A 23,316-nucleotide genomic window follows, 5' to 3' on the forward strand; every position below is an offset into this window, starting at 1 on the left:
GTCTTTCTCACTTTATATTAGGGATCCAATGCAATTCAGTTTAATAATCAGGTAAAACATTGAACTACACTAATTATAAGCAAAGGTTTTTTCACCAATAAGACAAAGAATTAGAAAGCACTTGAAAAATGCACTTGAGATTTTTTTTTTAACCATATATGCCACCCTACACAGAAGTGTCTCATATACAGTAGTTTCCTCTTATTCATGGGGATACATTCCAAGACTCCTGTGGATGCCTGAAACCAAATCCTATATATACTTTACATTCATACCTATAATAAATTTTAATTTATAAATTAAGACACAGTAAGAAATGAACAATAACTAATAATAAAACAGAATAACTATAACAATACACTCTAATAAAAGTTATGCCAATGTGGTCTCTCTCAAACATCTTATTGTACAAATTTAATGCCTTTTTCATATTATTAATAACTAAACATCTATCATGCATTGGGCCATAACTTTTAATAATAGCAAAATTAGTATGAATTTCTTTTTCCTTCTTCACAATTTCATGGATAGATTTGTTCTTATTATAGTTCTTAGCAACCTCAGCATATGATTTTTTCTTCCTTGACTGATTAAGAATTTTCTTTTTCTTTCCCTCTTTCCACCCCTCTTTTCACCCTTCTTTTCACTTGAAGTACTCTATGGCTTCTCTTTGGCATATCCGAATTGCTAACATATCTACTCTTGTGCTTTAGGACACATTAAGTTAAATAAGGATTAATTGAATACAAGAACTGAGATACTGTGATGGCTAATCTGATAAACGATATGGATACTGAGTGACTAAGGGGCAGGATATCCTGGTCAAAAGGATGATTCACGTCTTGGGTAGGACAACACAAGATTTCATCACACTACTCAGAACAGTTCACAATTTACAGTTTATGAATTGTTCATTTCTAGAACATTCCATTTAATATTTCTGGACCACAGTTAATCATGGTATAACTGAAACAGACAAAAAACTGACGTGGGAGAACTACTATAGAGTTAATGGCTTGGTAAGATCATCTGGTAACATGGAAAAACTCTTCTGAGGCCTGAGATAAATTAATTGTCACTTCTGGCCACAATCTGAATTAGAATGTATTTCCCTTACTTTTAAAAAAGTCCCACTGGGTCAACTGTGCATTACTCAGTTAGATAAAGGCACTGGCCATATTGTATTATAGGAGCCACAAGACTGCCACAGTAATACACACCTTAGAAGTATGTGTCCTAGAATGAGACAACACAGCCTAAGCAGCCATGGTCTCAGTAGAAGAATCCAAACTAATTGAGAATAACAGGCACATTTGGGACCCTTTCTAAAAGGAGATCTCATTCACAAACACTTCCAAAAGGGTAAAGATACTGAATTAAGAAACTTAAAAAACTGCCACTCAACCACACCTCTCCAGGACAATAGTGATTTATTTTGTCAGATGTTGTTTACTCCAGCTCTACCTTTTTCTTTTCATTAACAGCAGGGCCACAAGGAAAAAAGGAAGGTTTTCTACTTTTATTTTCAATGCTAGCATCCTTAAATGCACAATTTATTTCTATTCTTATTTATTTATTTCAACATATGGGCAGGACATGTGACTTAAGAAGAAATAGGATTAAATTTTGTGATGCTCAAACAAACCTTCCATTTTGTTGATAAAATGCTTCTTCAAAGTCCCGTAATGTTTTACGTAGTTTCTTTTTTTCAGCCCTGGCTTTCCAAAGTTGTTCCAGCAATTCGGGCCTAAAATTGAAACAGGAAGAAAACATCTGAAAGGGTACTTTAAATTCATCATGCTCTTAACAGTGTTTCTAATCCTGGCTGCAAAATCAACTCAGCTGGTGAGCTTCTGGAATAACCAATGTCTAAGATTCACCTGGAGCAATTAATAGGGCTTAGCATAAGTACTTAAAACAAACACAAAACAACTGCCCACATGATCCTAAAGTGATGCCAGAGCTAAGAATTAGAATCCAAGTCCACATCAGATAAAGAAGCTGACAGAGCATAAACGAACAGATAACTCTCAGCTGGTTCCAGCACTTTGTCATACAGCAAATGTAGGACTTTAGTTTCTTTTAATTTTTATCAAACACTAATTTTCAATTCAGAAAATGTGAATGACAACACATTTTGTAAAGCACACTTTCTAAAATCATTTTTTTTCTTGAGCACTGTATTCATTCTCTCCAAGTATCAATTATTTAACACTGAAATTTCTTTAGCATCTAAATTTTTGAGTATTTCTTACATAAATAGGCTAAAATCACAAACTAGCACACATACATAGAAGCTGCTCGAGTACTTGACAATCGGAGATCTAGAGCCAGTTTTTCCTGATTTTCTTCAACATCAGATTCTGAGTTTTCCAATGACTGTGCCTGTACAGCAGTTTTCAAGATATCACTTAACTCAGAGGACAGACAAACACCATCTTCTTCTTCTTCCTAAAATATATATGCAAACAGAGAATCAAACATGCCATGGTTTCAACTTTTCCTTTAGGAAAAAGATCACAGAATGATTTCTGTTAAGGATTACCTTGATTTCTTCAAAAAAATGTGCAGTTTCTCCCTCTATGATTGGCTGTAACATCTGACCTCTTCGCTTGGTGGATGGAGATCCCTGTGACAATAAACATACAAATGGGTCACATTTTTATTATTCAAGGGAGATTCACTTCACTATTACAGATAAAGTATAACAGATCTTAAACTTTATTTTAACAGATCTTAAACTTTATTTTCAAAATCCTAACCATATGCTTTAAAATTGTTAGGAATTTCTGGCTATATTTTTGCTTTTTACTTGTTATATATGCATAAGAGTGATAAATGATAATTTATGTCTAGGTCATTCTAAAGAACTCATTCAATAAATGCTTTTAAAATTCTAACTAATGAAGTGTCACTGATAATTTAATTGGGAGCATTTTTTCTTTTTAACAAAGTGGACAACTTCCTTGGTCTGAGGACCCCTTCATATTTCTTTTTAAAAAAATAACAGTTCATTAACATGTAATTCATATACCATAAAATTCACTCTTTTACAGTATACAATTTAGTGGTTTTCGGTATATTCACAAAGTTGTGCAACCATCACCACTATCTGTTTCTAGAACATTTCATCACCTTAAAAGGAAACTGTACTCATTAGCCCTCTCTCCCTAGCCCATGGCAAACAACAATCTATTTTCTGTCTCAATGGACTGGACTATTCTAGATATTTCATACAAATGGAATCATATACTAAGTGGCCTTTGTGTCCAGCTTTTTTCACTTAACCTAAGTGTTTTTCAAGATTTATCCATGTAATAGAGTGTACCAGTACTTCATCCCTTTGCAGAGCAAATATTCCACCATACAGATACACCCCATCATGTTTATCTATCAGTTGGCTGTATATCTGGATAGTTTTTTACACTTTAGCTATTATGAATGATGCTACTTCTAAGATATGCCTACAAATTTTTATGTGGACAAATGTTTTCAATTCTCCTGGGTACATCCAAGGAAGAGAACTGCTATGTTACCTAGTAACTCAATGTTTAAACTTTTGAGGAACTGCCAGCACCATTTGTTGGAAAACCGATTCTCTCCTATTCTCTTGGCTTAACTTTTAGACTCCAAACTTCTCTTTATCATAGTCAAATTTAGGAGTCCATAAGATCTAGAAATGCTTCCTATAGACTCAGTTTTTAAAGACAAACCTGTGGAATTCTAAGGTGATTTTCATAAATAAATTCAAAGACTACTTATACTATTATGGAATTATGAAAACATCAGTGACACACAGAAACACTTTTGTAATCAAAAGACAAAATCAGTATTAAATAAACTAGCTATGTGTGAAAACAGTATAAACTGTACATGATTCACTGTTCTAAGAAAACTGCTTATATCTAAATAAAGTTCTGTTGAATGACAGCCAACTAAAAAATGGCCAGTTTAAAAAAGAATGTTTTTGTAAGGGCTAAATGTAAAAGCCTAAAGGGAGCCCCTATTCAAGAGGAGTTTAAGCAAACTATAAGCTCCAAAGAATGAATTCGCTGATGCAGAATGGGCTACATGCTATCTTCTATTTGAGCCTGAGACACAGCTAGAGCCCTACCATCTAATGGTTAACTTGGAGATAGCACTCAATATGCACGTAAGTTATTAAAAGTTTTCTTTTTTAAAAAAAATGCACATATATATGAATATATAGTATTATTTTAATAGACTTTTTCATTTAAAAGGATGAAAAATAGGTTTATATTATTCTGCAATTAAGGGAACTGATGGCCATCACAAGAGTGATGTATTTTCAAAGACTTGAATTTAAATGGAAAGAAATTAGGCAACGGTCTGAAACATGAGTTTTTAATTCTATAAGTAGATGACCCTGGGCACATCACTCCCGAGTCTCAATTTCATCACCTGTGAAATGAGGCTACCATCCTCTATCTGTGGTAACTTAACTTGTCAGGACTTAATAACATAATCATAGATTAAAATGCCTGTAAGAGTGCCTGGGAGATAGTATTAGGCACTTATTAATTTCCTATTATTTTAAAAGCAGTAACCTCACCTTACATACACAATCCTTGTTATCTTGGCTGTGTATTTCTCCAATATACTACCGTATGGATTTTTTTGGAAAAAGTGGGTCTTGGTAAAATGAACTAGATAAATACTCGCATGTTTTACTTACAAGGACAGGAGTGATGCTAGCTCTTGTCAGCATCTGTTTTACAAGTCTGTATCTATCATAGAGAGGTTTAACAATATGCCTTTCTTCCCTGGTCACCTGAAGCAAGAAAAACGGAAATCACCTAGTTATCTGAAATCTAAAATTTCTAAAATATTAGGCAATATGACTTTCCCTCCAATTTTTAAAAAGATATTTTAAATATGCAGGTAATCATCTAAATGTAGGAAACAAGGCTCTATGAAACAGCTCAAAGATGTGGGCCACAAAAGTGATTCATGTTCTCTAAGACAGAAAATCAAATCTTTTCATCAAGAGAAACATTACCGGCCTTCCATGTTGACTTTCATAATAAAGAAGACTTTTCTGGAGAGAAGTTTTCTCTTCTACCAGATGATCTTTTGTCATTTTCTAGAATAAAAAAAAACAAAAACAAAAAAACCCTCCCATTAGCTACATCATTCCCTTCAGCAATGTAAGTAATTTGGTTAAAAGGATCAGCCCATTACTCTAGCTTAGGTTAGTTAAGAACACATCTTTTGCTTATGGATTTGTAGGCAACGTTTTTCAGCCTCCTAGAGAATCTGGTCTTCTAGTAACTAGGTACCAATTCCCTTTGGTGGTTTGATTTATATTTTATCTGAATAAGTTATGAACACAAGAGCTTAGTGACTTGGGTTAGTTACCTTCTTTTTGTTCAATATCCTAATCTGTAAATGGGGATAACATCACCTATCTCATAGGGCTTCCCTTGTGGCTCAGCTGATGAAGAAACTGCCTGCAATGTGGGAGACCTGGGTTCAATCCCTGGGTTGAGAATATACCCTGGAAAAGGGAAAGGCTATCCACTCCAGTATTCTGGCCTGGAGAATTCCATGGACTATAGCCCATGGGGTTTCCAAGAGTCGGACACAACTGAGCGACTTTCACTTTCGCCTACCTCACAGAATTCTAATGAGGACTAAACAAGTTAATACATTGTAAAGGCATTTACAATGCCTTCTCAGCACACAATAAACAAAATAAATGCCTGTTATCTTAATTTTGCACATAATCTATTAGAATTATAATTTTTGTGTGTTTGAGCACATATTCAAAATGCATGCATACACAACTATAGATCTTGTAACTTGGTATTTCTCCTAAACTATTAAGAAAATCTGGTACTAGTATAGTGGAAAGCCCCTGAAAAGAGCTCAACAATATCAATTTGTGACCCCAGACTTCTACGCTATGATTTCTGCTCCCCTTCACCTGGCATTTAATACTGAAAATAAGATACTCTTCTGACATCTTTTAGTACTCCAATGGTAGTAGGCAGGAGCCCCAAATTTATTTGCCCATAACCCCCTTTCCCTCTGTTTGACAGCATGACCTTTAACATACCAATGAACCAATGTTCCACAGACTATACTTTAATCCAAACAAACTCTCCAGTTACTCTCTGTTGTTGTTTAGCCACTAAGCCATGTCTGACTCTCTTGTGACCCATGGACTGTAGCCCACCAGGCTCCTCTGTCTATGGGATTTTCCAGGCAAGAATACTGGAGTGGGTTTCTATAACAAGTTTTTTATATTAAGTACATTCAGTAGTGTAAACTTTGTAAAACACTGATTTCAACCTCAAGTTCGAATCTTAAACCTAGGAGAATGAATGTGAATAAAGCTGCTGCTGCTACTGCTAAGTCGCTTCAGTCGTATCCGACTCTGTGCGACCCCATAGATGGCAGCCCACCAGGCTCCCCCATCCCTGGGATTCTCCAGGCAAGAACCCAGGACTGGGTTGACATTTCCTTCTCCAATCAAAATCATTTATAGGAAAGGGAGTGGGGAGGAGAGGAGGTTAGTATAACATAAAAGCAAAACCAAGAAAAACTGGGGAGGGCAGCTATTAGAATTTCTAAGCCAGCTCTGTTTGAAGGGAAAAAGACTCTAATACTGAGACCATGAGGTGTACTCTGTTGTCAAGAGGGGTGCACATCAGGAATCATCACTAAAAGTTCACCTGAAGCAATCTACCTCTGCCCTCTTTCAGCAAACTTCATCTAATAAATGATCTTGGGTGCCAAGTACCTTGACCAGGACTGCCTAGGCATAGGTTATACTGAGTAATGGTTCATCACAAAAACGCATTGTTAGTCCTCATAGCCATACTGTGTTATTTTAATGGACATAATCACAGTCACATGGCTACTGAAGGGATTCACTGGAAGAATGCACAGTCAGGAACTGGCATAAGCTAAGAGTTTAATACATGCAACTACTAAGATACAAGGCCAAGATTCAAACTCAGGTATGTCAAACACACTCATCTTGCTAACTGCTTCCAATGTAAGTGAACAGATCACATTCAAGTTTTTTTAGTTTTATTCTTGTGACTCAGGCACTTCTGTTGTGCTGATAAAAACATTTTTCTTAACTGCAAACTTGTTGACTCAGGGCAGCAGACTACCTAGACATCATTATGCCTCTACCGTAATTATTTTATTTCAGTGATTCTAAAGGCTAGTCTGGGCAAAACCACAGCTCAAGATTACTTTGATATCTTCTGGAAGACACCTCTCGACACGTTTTTCTTTGAGTCTTTTCAGAATAAGTTCAAGTGTTGCTTCCTTAGATGGCTTCTTCTCCTTGTGAATGACCTTGGAGTCATCTTCATTCTCTTCATCTTCATGGTCTAGAGAAGAGCCAAAGCTTTTTGGAAGAGTGTTACTACGTGGACGTGTCTGAGGTACAAATTCTCCATCGGAGGTTTTGTGTTTTGCATCTACATTTTAAAATCAAGAGGATAAATCAGTACCACTGATTTTAGCTAAAATGCAACTAAATCAAAAGAGATGAAAGACATACAAGAGGAAAGTATACATCGACAACACACAGGCTCAGGAATTTCAAGGTCACATGAAATATTTAAATTATATATATACCAGGAGAACTGTATGATTTTTCTTTCAACCAATATTCACAGAATGCCTACTAGAGTAAGATGCTCTGATGAGTAAACAAACAGACATGGTCTCTGTTGTCATATATTCAGGAAGTAAAAAATAAAAACTAAGTAATTAGATTCATAAAATAATTTCAATGAGTGCTAAGTGCTATAAAGAAGATAAAACAGAATGATGTCACAATGTTAAAGAGACATGCTTTTTGAAAGAGCAACTCCTTTGGATGGAACTGACAAAGAAGGCCTTTCTGAAATGGTGACATTCTAGCTGAACATGGAATAAAAAGGGACTAACCTAATATAGAAGAACATGGAATTAAAAAGGGACTGACCTAGTATAGAAGATTTAGGGGAAGAACATTTCTGCTCCGTTGAGGCAACAGTCAAGCCAATGTTCTTAAACCATGACATATTTTTTTAAAAAAAACAGAAAATAAGGAAAAGTGATAAAATGGGGGAAAGGGCAGACTACAAAAAGCCTGGAAAGCCAGCAAAGGGTTTGAACTTTGTTCTAAGTGGAAAAGGAAGCCCACTAAAGAGCTACAAATAAGACAGTACATAGTTTTTTAATAAAAAATAATTCTGGATGCAGAGAATGCACTTACTGTAGGACAGTAAGAGTGAAAGAAAACTGGGAAATTAGGAGGCTAATAATTTAATGACACTCATTAGTAATACATTCAAAGTAGTGATTTTCATTGATGCTTGGAAACTGGTGTTAAATGAGAAAATTTTTTACAGAATTGTAAAGGAAAATTCTAAATAAGTAGAACTTAATTAACCGTAAGAATGTAAATAAACTCAAATGACAACAGGGACTCTGTCTTGTTCACTGCTACAACCTCAGATGTCTTCAAGTACTTGGTACTTACAGACATTAAAATTTTTGTTTTATAAATTCAAATGAGTAAACCAAATGTGATGCTCCACCTTATACACACATACTTGGTACAGATAATTCTTTAAGTATTAACAATCATTAAAAAGCATGTTCACTAAATACCCACAAAGTAAATGTATCTTAGCAACTGCTATACTGGGCTGACACCCAGTAACACAAGAACCAGTTTTTGATTCAACACAACTTACAATTTAGTCTTTGTAGTATAAATGATTGATGATTAGATATTCTCAATCTTAGATGAAATACCCATCAAAAATTCTTAATACCTACCCAAACTCAAAACTGCTTAATATTTGAAATACTCATATAAACTTCACAATACAATACAATACCATCTAGAGCACCTATCAAAAGACTATTACTAATAAAAGAGGAAAGGCATTTGGAAGAATACAATATACTATTTCAACTTTGATTATAACTAATAAAAGAACAAGAGAACTTTTATTTTGCCAGTGTTCAAGATTTAAAGTTATCAAAAATTATAACTATAATGCTCAGATATTATTATAAAGAATACTTTAAAATGCAATTATACTGAAAAATGGCCCATTTTATACCTTTAATTTGCTTTCGCAGTTTGGTGAGCTCTGTCATCCATTTTAATACCTTTGGATTGGCTGCTATATCACTGTAGGAGGGCTGAAAAATTAGAAAAACAGAATCACAGATTATGTACTCATCAACCCCTATCTGTGCTAAGTCCGTCTCTGGGAATTGCCTTTGCCCACATGAGCTGCCTGGCCCAAGGTTACAACCCCCTCCTCCAGAGCAGCTCACATCCATGACTGGTTATATAGGATTAAAAAGGCCTGGCTTCTTCATCTTAATTCAGTCAATCCTGAATCATCTTAATTCAGCCATCCTAGCTGGAAACACTGGAATCAGGCTGAGGCCATTAATGCAACTATATCCCAGGTCTACATTCTCCTCTCAACCATAATGCCTTACTCCTTACAGCTTTAATTCTCCCTAAACACTCCCTTGGAAACGGTATGCACTGAAATCTCTGTCTCAGAATGCTTCCCAGATAATCCAACCTACAACAACTCTACAACTAAAAATCTACTCATAGACTGCCACTGTTCCTTCATAAAGATAATGTTTTAAAGAAATCTGTTAATACCTCAGTAAAATTAATAAATGAGATTCTAAAAAAAATAGGAAACAATCATTAAAATCTTTGTGGGTGTGCAACGTGGGGTTTTTTGTTATTATTGTTGTTGGGGTGTTTTTGGGGGGTTTTTTTGCAGCATGCAGTGTGGCATGCAGAATCTTAGTCCTCTTACCAGGAATGGAGCCCTCACCCCCCTACATGGAAGTATGGAGTCTTAACCACTGGACTGCCAGGGAAATCCCAAAGGTTATTTTAATTTCTGCTCAAATAGTATTTGACAGTGTTCACAGCAGAGAGTTCACTCAATCTTCATTTATCTTACTTTAAGTAGACAGGGCAAGATAATTAAGTAAAGTTCTCTCAGAAAAGGTCTAGCAACTGGCAGAAAGCAGATCTAACTAAACGTCTTCTGACTTCAAGTATAAGACTTTTCCTACTTCACATGTTCTAACGATTAAATATCTCACCCCTTCACCCCCACCTCCCCTGGCTACCTGTGGTTTTAAGGGAGCAGAAATAGCATTAATATAATCTGTCAACGTAAAGTATTTGCCTTAAAATTTGACAAACTCTTTTCCAACAGAAATACAAAAATTCAGTGGTACAATGGCAAGAATACTAGTCCGGACTCAGAATGCTAAGGAACTATATAATCTCAGATCTATATGAGTGCTATTTTTCTGGACATCTTAGATTAGTTCTTTCTTCCAGGAAAGAGATGGGAGAATGTCCTCTAAGTTCCAATAGATCTACTTTACAATGGACAGTGCTACAAACTTACCTTGCCATTTCTTTCCCTTTCAAATTGTTCCTCAAATTGTCTGATTTTTTTCTGAAGTTTCTTGACTAATTGATATGGTGTTCTGTCCTCTCTTTTTTCATCTTTTGAACTAAAGGATGATCTTCGAATCCTGAATTAAAACAAGAGGTAAACACTGTTAGTTAAATTTTCAAGTTATCAACACCATCTCTCCTATCACCCTGATAAAACATCATACTATTATCAAGAAGTAAATTTTTTCAGTGCAATTAAACCCCTAACACTGAAGGGCAGGTGGTAAAAAGAAACTTGAACTACGCTGGAGACCACAAAAAGCTAACACAGTAGCAATGAAAACAATCTGGAATTATTCAAAAGGCGTTTGGGCAAATGCAGAAAAAAAACAAAGACACCAAGCAGCTTAGAGCTCTTTTGGTGTCCAAACTGCAAAGGAAACGTTTTAACTTTCAGGATCAATTTCAGTCATGAATGAATAAATAAGTACATCACGGAAAGATGTCTATCAGAAAGCAAACCTTAATAGACACTCAATGAACTCAGAATTTGAAGGCACTCAAAATAATAAACCACAAAAGCAGGCTTCATGAAATTGGGAAGAAAGCTTTCAACTATAGGCCTAGAGGATTAAAATCTCTCAAAGGACCTGGGTATGTGATAGGATTCACTGCCCATAAGAAAATAAAAATCATTTACCTAGCAAAAGAAAGTGCTTTAGATGAGGACATTTCTGGATCATGTAGGAAACGCTGGCTTTGCCCAAAATCTAAACTTCGATGTGATAACACTGGAGGACAGTCTTCTTCCAGAGGGTGATGATTCATTCTTCCAGCTTGTGGAGACAGCTGAGCTTCTCCAGACTCAGAGTCTTCCTGCCAAGACTTAAAAGCAGGAAATGGCTCTGGAAAACAAACACAAAGAATAGTACCATGGGTCTCTTGGTTCTGTATGAAAAAAAGTCACACAGTATCAGCTATACGTTCTTTAAACCATATCACTCTGTAGTGGTTCACGTAATATTTATGGGATCCTAGGATCTTCATATAGCCTACTACAGTTTAAAGTTGTCTGAGCTTCACTTTTTACTTCAGTTCTAATTTCACATAAGGAGTTACACTTTAAATTTCTGAAACTAGTCACAAAGCAAGAAGGGACACTGTCAAGCTCTTCAAAATTATACTAAATGCTATTTTTCCAGTAGGGAAAAGTCTTCATTTAGAAACAGTAAACATTTAACAGTCCTTAATTGGGAATTTAACTAAGCCAAATGCTGCCAGATGAATAAATTGTCCCTCACTATCAAGTGACTATGTTAAGAAGTGGAAGCTATTCCCCATGCTATTCAGAATACTCAGCAAATGGAGCTCTTGGACTCCAACAAAAGAACTGTTACATTTATAAACAAGCAGCTAATTCACCTGACAATACCTGGACTCTAACATTAAACAGAGGTGGTTATTTTCTGCTACAGGATTCCTGTGTATAATACTTATGTTAATAATTAAACCCAAAAGTATTAACAAGACAAAATTTAATAGCAGTACTCCTTCTTAAGCACATTTATTTCATCAGAGTTATCCTATAAGTTCTCAAATGAAGCCGTGTTGAGGTATCTGATGTCTCTGCACAAATAAGGCTTGATTACATACAGAACACATACAGATAAACACACAACCCACAAATATACTCCAAATACAAAATTATCTTCAAGTATCCCTTGATTTGGGGAGGGGGTCAGGACTTTTCCATCTACACATTAACTTAATATAGACTATAGTGTAAATTTTTGATGCTATGGCTTTTAATAGCAAAAATGAAGTGTTTTAGAATGCAAAAATTGGCTTGACAGTGTCAAAAAGCAAGAATGACATTTTTTTTTCGCACAATACCTATGAACTGCTACTAATTTAGTTTAACTTTATGCATTAGCAATTTAAAGCATTACATTTTTTTAGGATAATAAGAACATAATCAACTTAGTTTTTAAAGCCCAGATCAATCTGATAACTAAAAATTGGGTACATAGCGTGCAATCCCATAATAAACCCAGCAATAAAGTGATTTTCAAAGCAACCCTTGTACCTGCTTCCCAGAAAATAAGTAAGTGGAAATAAACATTTTATGAGATATCTCCTGTTTTAAGAAAAGAGGGAACTAACAAAAAACAGTATTTTCTGGGTATCATTTTTAACCCAGAACAGTTTTCCTAATATTTGGGGACAGCAGGAGAAGGGCTAATAAAAAGGCAAACAAAGTGAACCATAAAAAGGCAAAAAAGCTAAACTATGGTGAACCATACTTACCCTCCCCATCTCTCTGCAGATGCATTGTTTTGAAATCAATGAGGGGAAAAGTGATAGGGCATGACGCTAATAAAATGGAAAAAATGGCAAAAAATACTAAAGTGAACACACAGCACAGTCAGAACAAACCATACACATAACTAACACAAAGCCAAAGATACCAAAAACATTTCCCTAAAACCAGTTAGGCATTCTGCTCAAAAACTTTATTCAAAGAAATTACTACTAACCAAACTTTAAAAACAAACACAAACATACATTTCCATGTCAGCAAGCAAGGCAAGAAAATTAAAGTAGTGCTGTTCTATTAAAACTCAAACATAAAACTGAAGAAATGGAAACTTAATCAGGTACTGTGAAAGCTTTTCAGTATAAACAATTTGACAGAAAAATATTTCCCTTAGTTTGCTCTGCAAAAAGATTCTACTGTTACCTCATACAAGAGTAAGCAGGAAAGAATCTGAAGTAAAGATGCCCACTTCCATTAAAAACCAAGACCTCTGGATGGCTACAAATGCATACTGGTGGCAGACATGTGCTACCCACTCACTAACTGCATTTTGCTGACTACCCTTGGAACAATACAAAAACCCAAGACCCACATACTTAGGAAGAATGAGATGGTCCTCCATTTGAAGTCACCCTACTTCTCTGTTGAGTCATTTCAAACGGGGTACATCTTTTATTCCAAGGTATGCAGATCTAAAGTAATTTGGTTTCTTGAGGAAGACTATTATTTTAGAATATCCTAAACTCCCAGTTAGAGAAAATATGTCTCTGTATTGTGGGCACAAGTGGAAAGAGCAACATGGTCTGCTAACAGCCACTCTCCCAAGCACATGCAGAGTTCATGGCTGAGAAGTTCACTCAGGTGTTGACTACTGTTGGCTCTCTGAAAGTCAGTGACCCGTATTCCTGGAAAAGACAGGAGGAGGTCTATGTGGACTTGTCACAGCTGTTGAGCCAGGGCAGCTCAGACACTGAAAATCAGGGATCAGGAGTACATAGTGACCTTCCCTTCCCTACCATCACAATCTGTAAACGGTGGATTCCGAACAAGGCAACAAAAGACAGCCTAGCATCAGGCTCTCTTTAGGGAAGCCCTCAGAAAGCTGAAGCTGGACAGAGAATGTCCTATCTTCTCAGACAATGGAAAACAAATGGCCTTCTATTCTTAAAACTTAAGATCAGGACCCTCAGGCCAAGGACTATAAAGGGCTATTTATCTGCATCCTCCAAAAAGCAGCAGCATTAAATACTGTGCCAGAAGCCCAGCTTCATCTTTCAGAGACTCCTTTCCTAACTTTCAGCTCAAAGGATGCTCTGATGACCACCACTCCTTCTCAGTAACCACGCCAGGATGAGTAACTTAAAGGGACATTTGATCTTCATTGCCACCAGAATGCTAATATATCCCTAACCCTGGGGAGCATCTTCATAAATCCCAGACATCCTGAATAACCCAGAACAAAGTAAATGGAAGATAACTTCCTGATTTAGTCTAAGTTATGACACATAACACACCGCTGGGCATGCCAAACATCTAGGCCAAAAAGGGAGGAGTGGGGTTGAAAGACAACAGTAAAGATTGGCAGAATGACTTGGTTGGGGCTTTTAAAATATTGGCTATACCTTAAAAATAAATAAAAATGCTCCAACTGTGACCAGGTGTGTAGACTTGAGGTGGCAAAAGGAGTACATGATATTGGCGTTGCAATTCCTTGTTACTGCCACTGTATGTCATTAGCTAACTTGCCAAAGGTGAGATTACGAAGGGATCTTCATTCAAGTGAACAAATATGTAACTTTACAATTTCTGAGCGGTCTCCTTATCTCTTTACATAGGAAAGGATATGATCCAGAAGCCCCCCTGGATCCAAATATGCTTCTTATTTCTACTCCTCAACTGCAACATTTTATTTGAACGTTTACAAATACACAGCAAAGTTTTTAGAGAATTTTACAAAGGACATCCATATACCAATCCCCTAGATTCTACTACTAACATTTCACTATACTTGCTTCATAACATTTCCATTCCATTAACCACCTTGTTTTCTTCATGGATTTCAAAGTAAACAGTAGATATCCATATACTCTTCCATAAACCCTTCTGCATGCTGATCATTCACTGAAGTTTGGTATTTATTTCTAGTTTTTGCTCCTTTTGATTAAAAAAAAAACTAAGGTCTTAAATACACTTCTGCTGAGTTTTAACCCGTGTGGTTTTGCCTTTTTAGTTAAAATTAAAATTTCTCTCCTTTGTGAAACTTGTTAGGACCCTCCTCCCACACCTTCAAAACCTAACAGAGATACAGGGACATAGTACAATATTTGCTTACAAATACCTCTGAAAATAATCTCTTTTAAATGTATTTCTGATGATTATAAAGAAAAGGTAGCTGTATTCTAGGCTCTTTGTTTAAAGTGGTGAGATCCCTAACCACTAACATACTGGACTTTCAAAAACAGAGATAGCACCTGGTTTGGTGTAACAATTAACAAAAGCCTACCCTTGATTTTATTTTCTTTATGTTTTAACATCCATCCTCAGAGCTAATGGATCAGATAAGAATTAATTCAAATAAGATAACTGCCCCATAATTTCATTAGTGCATTTGAGTAAAAATAATCACTCACTCTTATATGAACCAAATAAAAATGAATAAGGTTGCTCAGAAAAGAGCAGTAATCTCATTATTGCCTTGGGTAATTTCAGTTACAAATAACATTATCAGGAAAATAATGTGTGTGGGTAAAATTACCTTCCCATTTATCACCATCAGAAACATTCTTCAGATCTAAAAGTGGAATTTGGACACATGCTGCTTCCCCTTGAACACCAACACTTTGACTTCCTGGCACTTCTGATTCAGTGTTGGCATTCAAATCACATATCTTGCTACTAGAATCCTGTATTTTAAAATAAAGAATACATTTCACAAACAAGAAGCTTTCCACGCCCTATTTAAAAACAACCAGCTTATGTTCTTATACGGTCCTCATTAGTTTACTGTGCCTACTTAGGCAACTGTCCCAGTCCCACCATTCAAGACAAAGTCTGGATCCCAAACTGAGAAAATTGTTTTCATAACCAAGTTTCTTGCGATCAAAAGTGGCAAATTAGAAAACAAAAGCAAAAACAAACCAAAAACCAAAAGTGGCAAACAAGTGGCTGCTTGATTGTAAAACAACTGGTAGGAGTATTTGCATTTAAATCTCCTTTAAACCTATTAAACCCAAGAGTCAAAGGCTAGATACAATAACTGGTAGATTAAACCTAGTCAAACTTTAAAGAACCATAAAGAAAAGTAATTCTTACCAGAATCAAGTGTGACAATTTATCACTGTCAAGTGACAAATATTCATTCCTAAAAATCAAGTAAAGTTATTAGTCTTTTAAGAATAAATTGGTTATTATCACTACATATTTCTTATCTAGATTCCTCTCTTTCTCATAGAGTTAGCATTTACAGTGTGAGAAAAGAAAATGACAACTGCACATATGCCCATTCTTTGGAGCCCTATATCTGGAAAACACACACTACTGAAAATATGCAGAGAATCAGTTCATGTTCAGAAAAATTATGTACATTCACCACTCCCTTACACATCTACTCCCCAAAACGAAAAACACTTTAAAAGGAAAAATATAATTCACAATAATTAAAAAACAAAAGAAATGAATATATAATGAAAAAGGTTTTATAAAATAAGTAATAGTTTTAACCAATTGACTTCATTCTTCCATATTCTGGAACATCTTTTTCCATTTAAAGATATTTTTAAAGGTAAAGCTATGTCCTAAATTTTAAATCTGATGGTATTCTATTACAATCAAAACAAAGTTACTACTTCTAAACCTCTCCTTCTTCAAAACATAATGGTAATAACATAAAAAGGAAATTTTATAAAATTTCAATTCATTTATTTCCCTATAAAAACTAATCCCTATCTAGAACAAGTGTTAAAGCAAGCTGTCACAAATCATCTCTACCTACTTGACCTCAACAGAATATCTAGTATCGCAGTAAGTTATCAACATGCTGACTGTAGGAATGTCCTCCTCCCCAAAGACACTGTGGCAATGCAATCTACAGTGATACTCATAGGTGCTGCTCCTCCCCTGCCATAAAAGTGTGCACAGGTCTTGATCTAAATGTGGCAAGTCAGCTCCTCATATATATATAATTACCTTGTCTGCTGAACATGGAAAACAAACTAAATTCCCTGGCAAGCAAAGGCCCTCTTTTGCTTAGAGTGGGAACAAATGGGGGAATGAGTTAAATTCTAGCCCTAACAGATCTAAATTTGAGAAACATGAGGGTTAAACAAGCAAAATGTAATCTACCTAACCAAGAAAATCTTTTGGTCTAAAAAGCAGCTTGCTAATCTATACGTAAGTTGAAGAGGAAAGAGCTTTCTCAAAAAAGCTTGAGTCCTCACTAGATGGATCCTTATTGTTCTATCAAATCCAGATGTCATCATTTTGGGGATGCCTGTTAATGCTGTTAATCTTTTATCTTCAGCCCATAGCTCCAATATTCCCTGGGCTGGAAGAGGATCATTCCTGCCTCCTGAAAGGAAGCACAAGGAGCTGCTGTAAGCAGGAAATCTGTGGACCTTCAGTGTAGGGGGATGCTCCAGAGACATGGCTCCAAAGAATTTACCTCCCCTAAGAGAACAGGTTTTCTACTCACAATTAAGAGACATAACAACATTAATGCAAGTTTACCCTTGCCAACAGGCTACCACCAAATCAGTAATGTTGTACGGGATTTCTCAGTATTTACAGTCTAGTCTGCAACTTCATTACTGATGTGTTTTCAGAAGATCAAACCGTCATTAAGAAAATTATCCACATTTTTTAGCAATGTCTTAACAAATCATAAAAAGAGTAACGACATCCAAAACTTTAAAACATTCTAGAAAGCTTCTGTTCAAAGGGACTCTATCAAGCATCTATGGGGACTACACATAGTTCAAAGACTTATTGCCTAGGGAATGCCCCCTTCCATTACTGCAAGCCAAGGACATAAATAAGGACTAACTGCGTAGGACTGTACTGGGACACACAGAAGAACTGGAATAGGAGCAAAAACATCCCTATATGTTTGTTCAGGCAAATATGTTACAATCTTTCAGTTAGTTGTCCACAGTTTCAAGACTTCTGAATTAACTCACTGAAGCATGTATTCAGAGTATCAATAAACTCCTCAAGTGAAGTCGCTCAGTCCTGTCTGACTCTTTGCGACCCCATGGACTGTAGCCTACCAGATTCCACCATCCATGGGATTTTCCAGGTAAGAATGGAACCCACTGGAGTGGGTTGCCATTTCCTTCTCCAGGAGATCTTCCTGACCCAAGGATTGAACCCGGGTCTCCCACATGGTAGGCACTGTAGGCAGACGCTTTACCATCTGAGCCACCAGGGAAGATGCAATAAACTCCCAAACTGTTCTACAAATCAAGTGAAAAGTTTGAAGTGTTTCCAAGAAGGCAGTGTTCTAATTTCTGAATGTTTTCTAATTTATAACACCAGTCTTAACCTGTATCTACTCTGAATATTTATGGACATTTAATATGCCTTATGCTGCTGCTGCTGCTCAGGAGCTCAGTCATATCTGAATCTTTGTGACCCCATGGACTGTAGCCCACTAGGCTCCTCTGTCCACGGGATTTCCCAGGCAAGAATACTGGAGTGGGTTGCCATTTCCTTCTTCAGGGGATTTTCCCAACCCAGGGGTCCCATCAGTATCCTGCTTTGGCAGGTGGATTCTTTACCACTGAGCCATCTGGGAAGCTCCAATATGCTTTATACTTATCATCAAAATCAGATGTTTGGTTTTGTTTGCTCACCTAAAATATACATTGTAACAGAAAGCTTCATCTAAAAAATTCACCCCAGAATCTGTAAAGAACTCCAATTTTCAAAATGAATAGTTAATTAGCAACAACAAGAAAAAATGCTTACCTCTCAAGACAGTCATCTTCACCATCACCATGGTCACTGCACGGCTCTAACAATATGCCTACACACTGACAAAAAGAGCACCACTTATTAATGGAGTTCCCATCCCCTTAAAGTGGAGAGGTTTCCAATCTAAATTAGGATATTAGATTATACGTTAGTCAAATGCCCCTCTTTTAACTACTACTGATAATAGTCTGTAGGTGTTAACGTCCCTTTTCAGAGAGTAATTTGCCTTCCTCAAAACTTGAGTTGTGTGTATGGGGTGCGTGTGTATAAAATGAGGACCCGGTATTTCTTGCTACCCTACTGGGCAGTAGCTACTGCTACTACTATCACATTCTTTTTCCTTCCTTAGAATTTTCTCCTCTAAAAACGATGGTCTGCTACTTCTCTTTCTCGTCAGCAGTGAACATACAAGTTGGTTAACTTCCTAGCAGGTAACAGAGGAGTCACATAGTTCACCAGATCCCTTTATGACATACATTTGAAATAACAACTCTGAAACTCAAAAGCACATGAGAATGCTCCCTAATTTTCCAACGGGCTTTGAGATACCATTCCATGCCTACTCCTCCTTAAAATAAATACCTATCAAGTCTAGTACAAATGTCCTGTGCATTATTACTTCAAACTATGTAAACCTTTTAATGTTTTTGATGATCACCTCAGAAATCAACAAGATTTGATCTTCCTAGATTCTTAAAGAAACTGCTACTTGTGCAGTTTTGTTTAATGTAAAAGACTGCAAAAAGTTATTAAAATACTCTCTCTTTTTGAACTATGTATCTCTGTGAAGCTAACTAGCCTCATGCACTTGAAACAAAAGAATCTATAGCAACAGAGGGAATGCAGAAGCACATATGAGAATCCAGCTGACTTCTAACTCAGAAAGTAGCAAGATCTTTCAGTATGTATAACAATGACATGCCTCAAAATAACTTCTTTTAAAAATAGCTGCTTTTTATTAAGAAAAAAAAGCAATCTTATTTATGTTACCTTGAGTGAGTTTATTATGTTAAGTGAATAAATATTTTAATTGCTTGATTTTAATTTCTAATATACTAAATACTAATAGACATACCTAGGTACACAAAATTTTTTGGGACTCTCAATAATTTTCTAGAGTATACAGATGTCCTTGGGACCCAAAGTGTATAGAACCACTGATCTATAAATCAGACTTCAACAACCTCCATGCTCTGGAATATAGCTTTACATTCTTAAATATGAGGGTTTCAGGAACCATGAAAAACCATAATATAGATTCAATATTTAAAACAAGCCTTTTTGCTTTACTCCACCAAATTCAAGTCCCAGTTCTTTCCTTCTGATGAAAAACAAGACAAATAACAATCACTTATGTGCCTACCTTATGGCTGTTGTCAGAGAATCAAAAGAAAGAGCTTATAGGAAAAACTATAAAGCTCTATTATAAAGCATACTATTATATGATCAACCCTAACTTAACCTATAATTCTTTTTACTATGAAATAACTGAAATAAAATATGACCACTGATATAACTAATATTCACATATCCTCCACCCAGATTTAGGCAACATAATTCTTAAATAGTGAAAAGTATTAAACAAGATCTCAATTAGGGATAATATAAAAAAATGCAGTGACAGCAGCAAAAGCTGACAGCCCAGCAGTGGAGAAGACAGATGAAATTCAGAGTCGAGTGCAGAACTGTGCTATACACAGTATCTCAGGACAAAGAAAAATAAAAGTTATTAGTCATGTTAGGATACAGCCAGACTTCATTTAACATACAGAGAATATGCAATACTTTCCTTAGAAACTAAAATATACTTCATCACTTAGAAAAATTTTACTTTCTCAGAATGCATTCCAGATAAAATATTCAATCCTTTATACACAAGAAGAAAAAAGCTCTTTTTTCTAAAATATCAGATGACAAAGCAGCCTGTGCTGTCTTCCCTCCCTTCTCCATAAACATCAGGGTCCTCATAAAGGACATCTAAGGCATGCTGGTCTCAATTCAGGAAAGCTAGAGCCCTTTGGTGCAAAAAGGTGGCGGCAATGGCAGCAACAGTGGGAGCAGCAGCTACAGCACCATCATATTGCCAAGGTGTCAGGGGCTGTCAGGACTTACTGACAGGAGCTAATTAAAGACCAGGAATTTCCTTGGTCTCCATCCATTCCTTGGCCATCCACAACGGATACTTCCACACAGCTTAGTCCTCATCCTTCCATCTCCACTGGCCTAGTTTTGCTCAAGTATGGCAGCTACTTCTTTTAGATAAGCTAACTATCCCTGCTTTATTCTATACATTTCATCTGCTTATAAAGAAAACTTACTAAAGCATTTTCAACCACCAGATGGCAGAAATAAAGCTACAGAACTTTAGAATCTAAAGATTTGGATTATCCAGAAAAACTTAAAACTGTAGTCTCCAACTTGATTTTATAGTTGAACAGATATAAAAACACATTGGAGCAAAATTCTGCTATGCGTTAAGCAGAAAAAAACTTCTTGATTAACAACAACTTTCCATTTAAATGAGCTGCCAACTCATTATATTTTTCTGTCAGTTAAATTAAATGTGAAAGGTATGTGCTCAGTCATGTCCAGTTTTTTGCAACCTCGTGGACTGTAACCCACCAGGCTCTTCTGCCCATAGAATTTCCCAGGCAAGAGTACTGGAGTGGGTTGCCATTTCCTCCTCCAGGGGATCTTCCTAACTCAGAGATCAAACGTGTGTCTCTTATGTCTCCTGCATTGACAGGCAGATTCTTTACCACTGTGCCACCTGGGAAGCCCCATCAGTTAGGTTATGGAGACTTAAAAAAATGTTTTAATTGAGGTAGTTTATATACAATATTATATAAGTTTCATATATACATCATAATGATTCACAATTTGTAAAGGTTATATAAAAATATATTAAATATTCTTCAATCTAGCCCAATCTCTTTCACTGAATTAATGTGGTCAAAACTGATGAGGTCTCCACAGCGGATGAACCATCAACAAAATGAAAAAATAACCTACAGAATGGCAGAAAATACTTGCAAAATCATGTATTTGGATAAGGAGTTAATCTCCAAAATATATAAAGAACTCATAAAACTCAATAGCAAAACACAAATAATACAATTTCAAAATGGGCATAACATTTAAATAGACATTTTCCCAAATACAAAGTACAGATGGCCAACAAGTACATGAAAAGGTGCTCAACATCACTAACCATCAGAAAAATGCAAATCAAACCCACACTAAGGTACTACCTCACACCCATTAGAATGGCTATCATCAAAAAGACAACACAAAGTGCCGGTGAGGATGTAGATAAAAAGGAAGCCTCGTGTTTAGGAGATGGAAATGTAAATAGGTACAGCCGCTAAGGAAAATGGTATGGAGGCCCCTCAAAGAATCAAAAATAGAACTGCCATGTTTACTACAATTCCATTTCTGGATATTTATGTGAAGGAAAGAAAAATGCTGCCTCAGAAAGATAGGTGTACCCCCATGTTTACTGCAGGATTATTTACAATAGTCAAGATACAGAAACAACCTAAGTGTCCCTCAATAGATAAACAGCTGAATAATTTTCTACTGTGTGGGTGTGTATACATATAACATACACACACACACAAACACATATACACACACACAATGGAATATTATTCAGCCATTAAAAAAAAAAGCATCCTGCCACTTGCAATAACATGGACAGACCTTGAAGGCATTATGACTAAGTGAAATAAGCTAGACAAAGACAAATACCATATGATCTCACTTTTATGTGGAATTTTAAGATAAAGCCAAACATCTATATAGAAAACATATTTGGTGGTTGCCAGAAGTAAGGGTTGGTAGTGGGGAAAATGGATGAAGGTAGTCAAAAGGTATAATTTTCCAGTTATAAAATAAATAAGATACACAACTATAATATAGGTCATCATAACTATAGTCAATAATACTATATCGTAATCCTGAAAGCTGTGGAGAGTAGATCTTAAAAGACTCATCACAAGAAAAAAAAATTTAACTGTGTGGTAACAAATACTAATAACTAGACTTGTGATCATTTCACAATATATACATGTACTGAATGTTATGCACTTGAAACTAATGTAATATGCCAACTATACCTCAATTTTTTTAATTTTAAAAGAGAGACTGATTTAAAAAACAACACATTATTGAATGGTTGTTGCCTGTCAGAGGTATTGAATATTTCTGTTTAAAAAAAGAAAGTGGAGTCTCATAACAATTCAAGTCAAATTGATAGCTATTTCTTCCTCTTGGTTGTCTGCTAGAGCTTCCCAAATACTTCTGGCCTTCACTTCTGAAAGGAGGTACTTAAATTCCAGCAATTTCTCAGGGTTCAAAAGACATAAATAATTGCAAATTTGGCAGGGTGCCAGCCATGAAGGTCTGCTAATCCGGAAATGAACTGATTTTATGAGAAATCTGGGCTTCCCCAGTGGCTCACCAGTAAAGAATTTGCCTATGCTGTGGTAGCCACAGGAGATGTGGGTTCAATCCCTGGGTCAGGAACATCCTCTGCATGGAGACCCACTCCAGTATTCCTGCCTGGAAAATCCCATGGACAGAGGAGCCTGGT

At 36.1% G+C, this 23,316-nt stretch overlaps 1 protein-coding gene across 14 annotated transcripts in view; it reads right to left on the reverse strand.

Moving 5' to 3' along the window:
* FAM13B (family with sequence similarity 13 member B) overlaps positions 1-23,316 on the reverse strand; it is a 111,719-nt gene that overhangs the window by 35,977 nt on the left and 52,426 nt on the right. For 4 of the 14 annotated variants that reach the window (XR_011257316.1, XM_069592124.1, XM_069592120.1 and 1 more), the window contains 12 exons: positions 18,717-18,781; positions 16,065-16,113; positions 15,508-15,655; positions 12,743-12,808; positions 11,136-11,340; positions 10,443-10,572; positions 9,105-9,186; positions 7,231-7,460; positions 5,021-5,104; positions 2,546-2,629; positions 2,291-2,451; positions 1,646-1,747 (listed from right to left, as the gene is read on the reverse strand). Coding sequence is in view for 13 of the 14 variants with exons in the window: in XM_069592124.1 (XP_069448225.1) it covers positions 1,646-1,747; positions 2,291-2,451; positions 2,546-2,629; positions 5,021-5,104; positions 7,231-7,460; positions 9,105-9,186; positions 10,443-10,572; positions 11,136-11,340; positions 12,743-12,808; positions 15,508-15,655; positions 16,065-16,113; positions 18,717-18,781 (1,406 nt within the window). In the remaining variant the exon portion in view is untranslated. Of the gene's footprint in view, positions 1-1,645; positions 1,748-2,290; positions 2,452-2,545; positions 2,630-4,696; positions 4,793-5,020; positions 5,105-7,230; positions 7,461-9,104; positions 9,187-10,442; positions 10,573-11,135; positions 11,341-12,742; positions 12,809-15,507; positions 15,656-16,064; positions 16,114-18,716; positions 18,782-23,316 lie in introns of all 14 variants that reach the window. The other 10 variants (XM_069592122.1, XM_069592117.1, XM_069592116.1 and 7 more) reach the window with 3 other exon arrangements.

The sequence above is a fragment of the Ovis canadensis genome, chromosome 5 (assembly GCF_042477335.2).
Source record: "Ovis canadensis isolate MfBH-ARS-UI-01 breed Bighorn chromosome 5, ARS-UI_OviCan_v2, whole genome shotgun sequence".
Taxonomy (NCBI): domain Eukaryota; kingdom Metazoa; phylum Chordata; class Mammalia; order Artiodactyla; family Bovidae; genus Ovis; species Ovis canadensis.